This window comes from Balaenoptera musculus, chromosome 5 (genome assembly GCF_009873245.2).
Source record: "Balaenoptera musculus isolate JJ_BM4_2016_0621 chromosome 5, mBalMus1.pri.v3, whole genome shotgun sequence".
NCBI classification, from domain to species: domain Eukaryota; kingdom Metazoa; phylum Chordata; class Mammalia; order Artiodactyla; family Balaenopteridae; genus Balaenoptera; species Balaenoptera musculus.
The window spans coordinates 70,697,616-70,708,124 of record NC_045789.1 but is presented as its reverse complement, the minus strand read 5'-3'; the positions used below and the strand labels follow the sequence as shown (position 1 = coordinate 70,708,124).

Below are 10,509 nucleotides of genomic sequence, written 5' to 3'. Positions count from 1 at the left end.
TACTTTTCGTGAGGGAATTTTTAATGTCAAGGCTGTCTTCACCGCCAATTCTGTTAATAAGATGCATTTGTGACCTTGGTATTAATACAGTCATGCAAAGCACATAACAGAATCACACTGAAACAAAGAAAATGAAAAAAAATAAAATTTAAACGAGGCAAAGAAATAGCAGTTTTTGTTGTGATTTTGCTTATTTCCATAAGATACTCCTTTTATTGATTTTATGAACATACCTATTTATGCACTATACTGAAATACTGTACAAAACTGCAAGAAATGCCACTATTTGACTACTTACGTTTCTACAAAAACACCATCATATAGGTGTATCTATTAGTAAAAGTCAACTAATAACTGCTAATGTATATGTGAGTCAAAAGGATTTTAAGTTTGCCCAAAATGTTGAATCTAGGCATGAGACACAACTATTAATTTCTATTAACGTATTTCAGGGACATAAAGAGTATTTTTTAAATACTGAAAGGAAAATGAATTTTACTCATTAATAATTAGTAATTATATAAAATTGAAAATTCTGGTTTCTAATTTAGCTACATGTTTGTGTGTGTATCCTAATTGAGCTAATTGTGTGTGCGTGTGTGTTGTGTGTGTGTGTGTGTGTGTGTGATGTCTGTGCATGTGAACTAATCCGCAATCTGTTGGTGATGCTTTAAAGTTTCAGTTTAAAAATGTTCAACTCTTACCAAAACCTCTTCAGGTATACAAAGCTGCAAATTTGAGTCAGAGAAATTCAAAGTTGCAATTTACAAAAGCAGATTTACATTAATTCTTATCTGAAAGAGCTGCTTTCAAGACAGAAAAATGTGCCAATTAACTGCCCTTTCCTTTGTAATTAGTGGCTTCTGAGTCCTGATGAAAAGAAGCCTTAAGGCAGAATTTGCAGTAAACAGGAAAGGAGAGAATCGTATAAGTGCTTATACATATTCTGTGACACCTATGAACTCTCATTGATGGGAGTTTTTGGCACAGTTTTCTAATCCAGTATGAATGTTGCTCCACAGCAGCCAAACTGGATGTTTTTTCCAGTCTCCAGCACCAAGAAAATTTAGCTGATCAATTTCAGTACAACACATACTGGAAAGAGTAAGACCTATTTATTGTCTTTTTTTTTAATTTAAGGTAGTTTCCAATGATTAAAATAATCTGTAGGATTTCAATTATTACTTTCAAATAAACTCTGATGCTAAAAATGTGATGACCATGACATTCCAATGGTTATTAAATTCTAGGCATAATGAACATCCTGTCGGGGTGACTCATAATTATTTGAATTTGTCATGCTGTAATATGTACATGGCTATAGACACTATACAGAGTAATTAAAAGCTGATTTCAAATCTCTAGCTTTTCTTCTGATGTGTACTAAGCTTCCAATTATGCTAGCAGGGATTCTGAGCACTCGGGAAGGGAACTGATGTTGCAGATATGAGGTTCTGTTATTTAGAGGAATTCATCTTGGAACGACAATGTTACCTTACATTATAGTTAGGCAACAGTAGAAAATACTCCTATGTAAGACCTGTCCATAATATGTGGTGTAGGATCTCCATTTTCATCGCTGTTAGGAAAAGAGAAAATAAATCAGGTCATCTGAAATCCACTTTAAACCAGTTCCTAGGGTAAATCTTTTAAAAAGGCAATGGCTTTTTGGGCATGGGGTGCTTTCTGCCTGCAGTACCACAAGTTAGCAAATGCGTGTCTCTATTAGAGGTCTATAAGCTAGTTGCTATATACATACTGTACATGTTGGTTCACAAATTAGCAGTTATTAGTCAGACTGTACATGGCAAAACAAACCAAGTTTAATGTTGCTATACATCCCAAAGACAACCTATGTCTAGATTCAAGGACTGACCCCTAATACAGGTTCTCTGTTTAAGTATGTCGCCCAGTAAACTAAATTAAATGTACCAAACAAAACTGGGAAAACTATTCTAGACATTCTGTCAATTTTGCTAACACTGTTGAAGGTTTTCTTGGCTTCGGCTGGCTTGTTTTCCGGCTTCTTGTTGGGTTCTGGCGTGGTTGCACTCTTGGAGATGGTGGAGAGAACTGGGTCTTTTGAAAGATTCGGGGCATAATTGGCAACTGCCACTGCATAAGCATTGTTCTGTATCATGACAGAGGCTTTTTCTTTTTTCTATTGAAAAATACAAGAATTAACAGAATGTGGGTTGAGACTGCTTCTTAACATTTTCCAAACTCCAGTTCAAATTCTGAAGAAAAGTATCTTGATAAGCATCATTATCCATTAGAAAGAAGGAATTTAGGGAAATAAATGTAGTTTATTAAGTCCTAAAACCATTAGGGAGAGGAAACCCCCAGAGTAAATCAATGATATCATTTTCCTGGAGAACCATTTTCTTGTTGTTTACATGGAACACTGACAATCAAAAATACAACTTTAACAAATGACACATTTTTGACTCGTACAAGTCACTCAAATATTTGTTGAATGAATGTGTGAATGAATAAATGATATGAAGACATAATTTAACATGAGGAATGGTCATCTACAGTTAATTATCTCAAATTTTGAATTAATAATTTAATTTCTTTAACTTGATAACAGGATTTCTCCCCTTCATGTCAAAATCATACAGTAATGTTTTACTCAGATGGTAGGAAATTGTATCCATATACAGATGTTAGTGTAATAAATACTAAGAACATAGAAGGAAGATGAAATACAAACTTTTGGATTTCTGCCTAGCTCATCCACAACATGTTTCTCCTTATACTTCCCAGTTCAGTTCTCACCCACTTTAGTCTGGGTCACAGTTTTCTCCTGCCTGGACCAAGCAGCATTCCTTTGTACTCTTCCACTTGGCTTGACCTCATCCAATCATTAGTCAAACTACAACCCCCATGGGGACTTTTTAAAGACATAAATTGGATGGGGTCACCTGTCTGCTTAAATCTCTTAAATACCATCTCATGGAATTTAGAATAAAATCAACACTTCCTGCCATGGTGTCTTTTTTTGTTCATTATATACCAGTCTCACTGAAATAACTTGCATTTGGAGGACTTCTTTGTTTGATGCCTTTGGCTATGCTACTTCCGATAGGGCCAGAGTAAAGGGACAAAGTAGGTAATTAAATAGTTAATCCCACTAGGGGACTGTAAGTAAAGAAAAAAGTATGGGAGACTCCTGTAAGTTAATGAACACTCTAGAAAGCAGGTTTGCTTAGCCACAAAGCCAAGCAGGCTTCCTTAGCAACAAAACCATGAAACAGAAGCATGAGACATGCCCCAAAACTATAAAACAATGGTGGCGTGAGACCCACATCCTGCCCAGTGAGCTCAGTAAGTTACTGTTTCCTAGGACACATTCATATATGCGCACTAAAAACAAAAATATAAGGAAAGGTGACATACTAAAACCTGAGATGATTTCACATTTTTAGCATAAGTTACTGCCTTTTTGCTCATTTCCATTGAGGCATGACAGTCTCAGCTTGACCATGTAAGGACAAGAAAACTCCCCTGCCTTACATGGAGGAGGAATTGATGATGGAAGCATGACATCTACTCAAGAATGAGGAAGAAGGGTTTTTTTTCCCCCTCCCACTGTTCCTTTGATTATAAAACTGTAGCCCACTAAGTTCTCGGGGCACAGCACCCTCTGGCCTGCCTACTTGTAAGCCTCACAAGCATCCTATTCTAATACATCACTTCTTATCCATCTCTTTGTCTCTCACTTAATTCTTTCTGCACTGAGACATAAAGAACCGGAGCTCGGAGTCCCCTGAAATGCCACCTAGTGGTTTCACTTCCTCATCCTGGAATGGCTTCCCTCCATCCCATTTTCCACGTGATCAATACCCTCTCATATTGTGATCTTGGTTGAAGTGTCATTTCCTCAGAAAGTACTTCCTAACCACTCTAATGTCGTCCTGGCTCCCCATCTATACTCTTTTAGAGCACCCAGTTTACTTCCATCATGTCATTTTTCAAAATGAGTAAATTCTTTCTTTAGTTGTGTGATTATTTGACATCTTCCTTTCCTATTAGAATCTAAGTTCAATGAAGGCTGGTGCTATTTCTGTCTTGTTCACCATTATAACCTTAGCATGATTCCTTCCATGAGGTAGGCACATATTATGCAGCCAAATTAATGAAACCTGAAAACATTTACTCAACATTAAATAATAATATTTAATGAAACCTGGAAAACTATTTAACTGCACTTCTGTACTAATACACACTCATTGCTACTTATCTAAATGCAAACAAATTTGAGCCAGCAATGAATTATCCAAAATAGTGAATAGTGTAAATCAACAGATTTATAGGACCAATTGACCTAGGACAGATTTTCAAGTATCAGGATTTTGAATAAGAATTCTCAAAATGTCCAAGTAAAATAAGATAACAAAGGGCCTCTGAAAGCCCAGGAAGATCTGTAAACAGGCCCACATTTCCTGTCCTTCACTGGCACTGGGTCTCTCCCTCACCTCTTTCCCTTGCTGATAAGGCATTCTTCCAGACCTGGCTGGAGCATAAGAGGAAAAGGGGTGAGGGATTACCATTTGTAGCTTTATGAAAGCTATAAAACAGCTTTTCCCATGTTACACATGGAGGGTAATCCTCAAGCATATAACTGGTAGCAATGATAACTAACACCTTGTGAGCCCTAGGATGTGTCAGGTTGAGTGTTAAGCCTAAGGGTGTCGTTGGTGACAAAATTCACTACTGGATAAGAAGTAAGTTCTATGTTGTAACCCCAAGTTACAAAATCAGAAACGGAAGCTAAAGAGGTTTTGTGACATGACCAGGTCTCCTGTCTAAGTGGCTAAAAAAGCACACAAACTCAAATGTGTGTGGTTTCCAAACCTCTGCTTTAAACAGCATGCCTCATGACTTTACCTCTGAGGAAGCTTGTGAATATCTTTTTCTCAAGATTTTCCAATTGAAGTTTATATTACTAGGTCAACCTTCTAAAAGGACTTTTTAACCCATAAAGTTCTGACATACAGTGTTTATATTGTTATTATTTCAATTATACCTAAACATCTCTTAAACTGCAATATCGAATTGCAGAGATTGGGCAATGCAGAATTCCTAGCAAAGTTCCTGGCACAGGGCAGGCTCAAAAAATGTTTGCTTCATGATAAATGAATGACATCTACTAGAATGATTACTGTGATAATATACGTATATAGGTATATATAATGTATATAAGCATATAATGTATTTCATAGAATACAATAACCATTTATTAGATTAATAGAAATAGATTCTAATAGTGTATTCTGCAATTCTGTTATGTAATTATCCCGAAAGTCCTCAATTTCACCATCTATAGATGTAGGAGACTGAGAAATAATAAAATAAGCTCAACTGAAAAACAGTGCTGCGGAATTTCCACGTTTGTGGAAACTGTTTCACTTGTGATTGAGACATATAAGAGGGAAGTGGGAAAATATGACTATACACTAAAACAGCAAATGATTTATTTTTATACATTATCTGGGGAAAAAAAGTAAATTATGCTGCTTTAGAATCAGTGGATGCTGTTACTTAAGTGGAATGAAAAGCGATATAACCCATACTAATTAAACTTTCTGTTTTTTAAATGACATTTTATAAGAATCAGAATATTCTGAGGTTATTACTTTATTAGAGTGTCCAAATATATAATTAAAATTTTAAGTCTGGAAAATTCCTGATTACAGAAATCAAAACATCTTACACCATTGGGGCAAACCAGTTTTGGCTTTCTTGGAGTATTAGATAAAATGAAGTGCTAGTAAACTGAGCAAATGCTCTAGCTAAAATATAGACACCTAGTAGTGAAGTGACCTAGGATATAAATGAAAATAACAATTACATAGTTTCAGAGTTGGAAAGAATCTCAGAGACTGAATAAGGAAATGGAGCTTAGAATAAGGAAATGGAGCTCTCATAAATACAACACTAAATACAACAGTCTTTGGAGAAAACCCCAGGTTTACAAAGTGGCAAATTTATCCTCTTTCTACGTACCATGTTGCTTTTTTACAGTCATTGTGGCTACTAGAAAGCCCATTACTTGTAAAACAACAACATGCTCCCTTGTCAGATAATGCTATTGTTAACTGTCTGCTAACCATCCTGACTGAGAAAAGTGATACTTACAGAAGATTGTTTGAAGATTATACAGTCCATCCACTTCTCTAAGTACTCTAAAGTCTTTCCTTGGATTAAACTGGGCCATGAGAAAGCTATATACTTGGACCATATTAGCTTAGCTCCTTGAAGAATTGCCTTCACTGAGTTGTATATTAATGTAATGCCTTCAGCTTTTATTGAAGGGGACTACAAGAAACATCAATATGAAATTCATTACTGCTTTTATTGGGAAAATGTTGACATTACTTGCAATAGCACCCAACTTTCCCTAATATAAAACCCATATGATATTGTTTAAAAAAGAGATTTTTAGCATAGGACAATCGTTCTTTCTGAGGAAATTTATACATCCATTTTTTGGTTAAAGAAAGATAAGTTTCCCCCATGGTTTACTCTCATAGCCAAGAAGCTCAAGATTTGAATCTCAGCATACTCTAGCTATGAACTACAGTTAATGTTCTGGCCCAAATGGTGGACATATTTGCAGTCTATTTTCCTTCATCCTGATTTTCTATTTCTATTTATATCTTATTATAATAATTTAGGTACATGCATTCTTTTGGTAAACTGCCTGAAATGCTTTTGGAACAAGGCATGATGTTTAAAAATGCGTATAAATGAATAAAAACACTTGAAATACGATGTTTTCTATGAATTGCATGGAGTGAATCACAAAACAATGGCACATTTCATGTTAGTTTGGATATTATGGTGCTATGCCTATATTTCAAGTAATTTAATATATAGTGTATTTCCAGAGAATATGCTTTTCTTGGCCAGTGTAGAACCACTGACTCAGATTTAGAAATAAAAACAATCTCAAGAGACAAAATGTATTTTTAAAAATTTAATTCAAATAAACTATGTGCTAAATGCTATGTCAGGTATTGGCAGAGAAATAATGGATAAGACAAAACTATTATCCTCTTAGATCAGGTAACCTACTGTTAGAAACAGATTTGTTTATAATAAAAGTATAATTTAATGAGGTTACATAAAAGAAATTCATGCCAGGTACTGTAGAAAGATAGTGGGGGGATGGCAATTAGATACAATTGGAAAGATTTGAAGGAATAAGTAGTTCATCAGTTAGAAAAGAAAGGAGAGGGCATTTTAGCAAGAGGGATGAACACATCTAATGCCATGGAGATATGTAGGGGCATGGAATTGGGAGATGTTTTTAATGGCTAGAGGAAGCATATGAGCATGGACTTTAGATTTGTGTTCAGTCTTGGATTCACCACTTATTAGATGTGTGATCCTGAGCAAGTAACTTTACTTGACCAATCTTATATTTCCTCATTTCTAACATGGAGATATTCCCAGGCACATAGTAGTAAGTGCACAATAAATAACACACAAAAAAATTTCTTATTATTCATCATGTAAACAAATATATGAGAAGACTATATTTGGACCATATTAGCTGAGCTGCTTGAAGAATTGCTTTCAAAAATTCATTAAAGAGCTGAAAATTAAATGAACAGATTTCTGTTTTAGAAAGATAACTCTGGCACTACTGTAGAGGATGGATTAAAGGGAGACATGATTTAGAGATAATGAGGAATAAAGAGTCTCAAAATAATGAGAGATGGCAAGGGCATGGTCTATGACATATAGGTAGGGGAATGGACACCATTCAATGACTGATTAGGTCTTAAGGGTAACTTCCAAGTTGTTGGTTTCTGAGATTAGGTTTTGCCATGAACTGAGGTATATATGAAAAAAAAAAATAGGCATTTAGGAGATTTTTTGTTTGTTTGTTGTTTCTTTCACTTTTTAAAAGAGATATGTAAAGACTGAAATGTCATATTCATGTAGAAATGCCTAGGGAACAGGTTGGATATATGAGCTTGGAAGTTAAAAGAAAGGTATGGAGTATAGTTGTAGACAATAACCGTGGAAGGTAAGATAAAGGTGTTGGCTGTAGTTGTGATTTGGTTATACTTCATTAATTCATACCATATTTATTGAGCAACTAATATATACTAGGCCCTGTACGAAGGGACAAGGATAAATGATTTATTAAAATAAACATGGTCATTGTTAATCATGGTCAGTGAAGGAGGTCGATATAAGCGTGCAATTACAAACTGTGATAAAGAATTAAATGCAAAAGAGCAGGATACTATACACACTTATAAGGTGATCTAATTATTCAGGGGTGTGGGGAGCAAGTGTTCAGAAAGTTCCTGAGGATTGGTATATGTGCTGAAGATGAGTAGGTTTTACCTATTTGGATATAATAAATAATGAACAGTGTGCTTAGTGTTGCTGACATTCCTACAAGTATGGTCAGTAAAATCCTTAAAGTGAGAATCACTTATGAATAGTAAAAACAAAAACATAAAATAAATTTAAATGACTATCTTTGGGGATAAACAACAGCAGATGCTAAGGAGATTGGATCTACTCTGAACTCAGGCAAAGAATCTCAAAGAACAGAATGAATAGTGGTAGCTGTTTTAAAGGCCTAACAGAAGAGAAAAAGTTGTTTTAAAGGCCTAACAGGAGAGAAAAAGTTGCTGACTTGGGCCTGAAATGGAATCTTGGAGTATAACAGTATTCAATGGATTCAGTGGGGATCCCTTAAGAAAAATGGAAAATTATCTAATCTGAAAATGTAGAGGTTGTTGCTGTCCTTCAGTTACAGGACAATGAATGGAAAGAATTACAGTGAGCTGAGAATTAAACTAGAAGTGAGAACATACACATTATAAGCAATGTTTTCAAAAAGCTTGAATGGAGAAAAAGAGGGTGGAATCTGATAATGGGAGAATGGGTGACATACAATCTGGAGAGAGTTTTGGTTTTGCCTTTATGGTAAATTAAACATATTAAGCATCTTCAGGAATGTAAAGCAAGGAGACACTTGAAAAGGAGAAGATAGCTTTGAAGAAGTAAGAGAAGAAAATAATAACTGATGCTTCAAGATTGAAGAAGGAACAAGAAGAAAGGAATCAAGAGATGGGGTGGAAGAATTAGTCTTGAGGAAGTGGAAGAACACTGGGTGTAAGAGAAGGTTCCAGAAGAACTTGGGAGGTTGCATAAGTAGATATTTTCTTATATGGAAGGGCATAAATATTTGAAGTTGGGTTATTTGATCCACCACTACATTTTTAGAATGATAAAATTTTGTTGACTAATTTCACACCTGAGACTAAAGGTATAGTGTACAAACTTGTGCAAGATCACAGAGCAAGGTAGGCTTTGTCTTCTAATAGAGGGCTCAAATGTGTTTTGAATATGAAGTGAGTGGATTTATTTATTTATTTTCAAAAACTAACTTTAAAGATCAACAGAGCACAATCTACATGAAAACTGTATGTTAAATACATATCTCTTTCTTTCAAACATATAATATTAATATGAATCTCTGAGTGATTATTCTTATGAGACAAATTAATACGTGCCAGTTAACAAACCTTTAATAACTTTTTATATACTCTTTGGATTGACAGATAATTTAAGTGCATTTACTCATGTTTACTAACTTCAAAAAAGAGAACTTCCTCCAGTCTCGTTAAACTGAAAGGATGCCAATTTGGCCGATGGATAAAAACTTTGTATTTCAGGAAAATTATTGTTCTCCACTTAATTAAATCTAAGGATAACTAAAGCAGAGGTAAATTGCACTGAAATATTTTTTTTAGGCAGATGTGCTAGTCTGGGGCACTATACTAGATTTCCTTTTAGTTCTAAGGACCTGGTTATTTCCAAAGTAGGTTTAGGAAATACCTCCCCAGATTCACTTCAATCATGAAAATGGATTGAGTACCCATTGATAAATTCACCACTGTAAAGTTTTAAAAGACTTTCCATGAAGGCAAAGAAGTCTTCTCATTGGTATTACATTGCCAGATTTAATATCAGAAACTTATTTATTCTTTTATCCAATGAAACTTTCTGAAGTGCCTACTAAGTGACTGGCACTGTGCTTGGCACTCTAGCTGTGGAAAAGTGATTAAGAACAAGCAAGGTGCCTGATACAATGTTCCCCTTAACTTATCCACTGAACTTGAACCTCTTATTACTGAAATAATACAAATTTGTTAGTTGTTTTCCTGCAAATTAGGTTGGAACATAAATGATTTCAACCTAGATTTAGCTTCACTATGTGTGATCTGCTATGTGGGTAGAGTTAAATTCAGTATTCATCAGTAGTAGGTTATTGCTTTTAGAATGCATTATCAAGAATGTGTTTTTTGCATTTATAGGTACTTCTCTTTTCCAGGTTCAGGGGTTGAGAAGGCATATTATTTGATATGCCAAATCACAACATCAATTTGATTGACACCCTCATCGCATTAAAAATAATATATCAGTATATTTCTACATAGGGCATTTACACTACAAACCACTATTTTTCTT

The 10,509-nt window shown here is 34.9% G+C and overlaps 1 protein-coding gene across 4 annotated transcripts in view; it reads right to left on the bottom strand.

Moving 5' to 3' along the window:
• Nucleotides 1-572: 572 nt before the first annotated feature.
• Nucleotides 573-10,509, bottom strand: part of GABRA2 (gamma-aminobutyric acid type A receptor subunit alpha2) — a 116,595-nt gene continuing 106,658 nt past the window's right edge. For 2 of the 4 annotated variants that reach the window (XM_036854050.1, XM_036854053.1), the window contains one exon: nucleotides 573-2,161. In XM_036854050.1, the coding sequence (XP_036709945.1) occupies nucleotides 1,865-2,161 (297 nt within the window). In that variant the 3' untranslated portion in view covers nucleotides 573-1,864. Of the gene's footprint in view, nucleotides 2,162-6,144; nucleotides 6,325-10,509 lie in introns of all 4 variants that reach the window. The other 2 variants (XM_036854054.1, XM_036854052.1) reach the window with 2 other exon arrangements.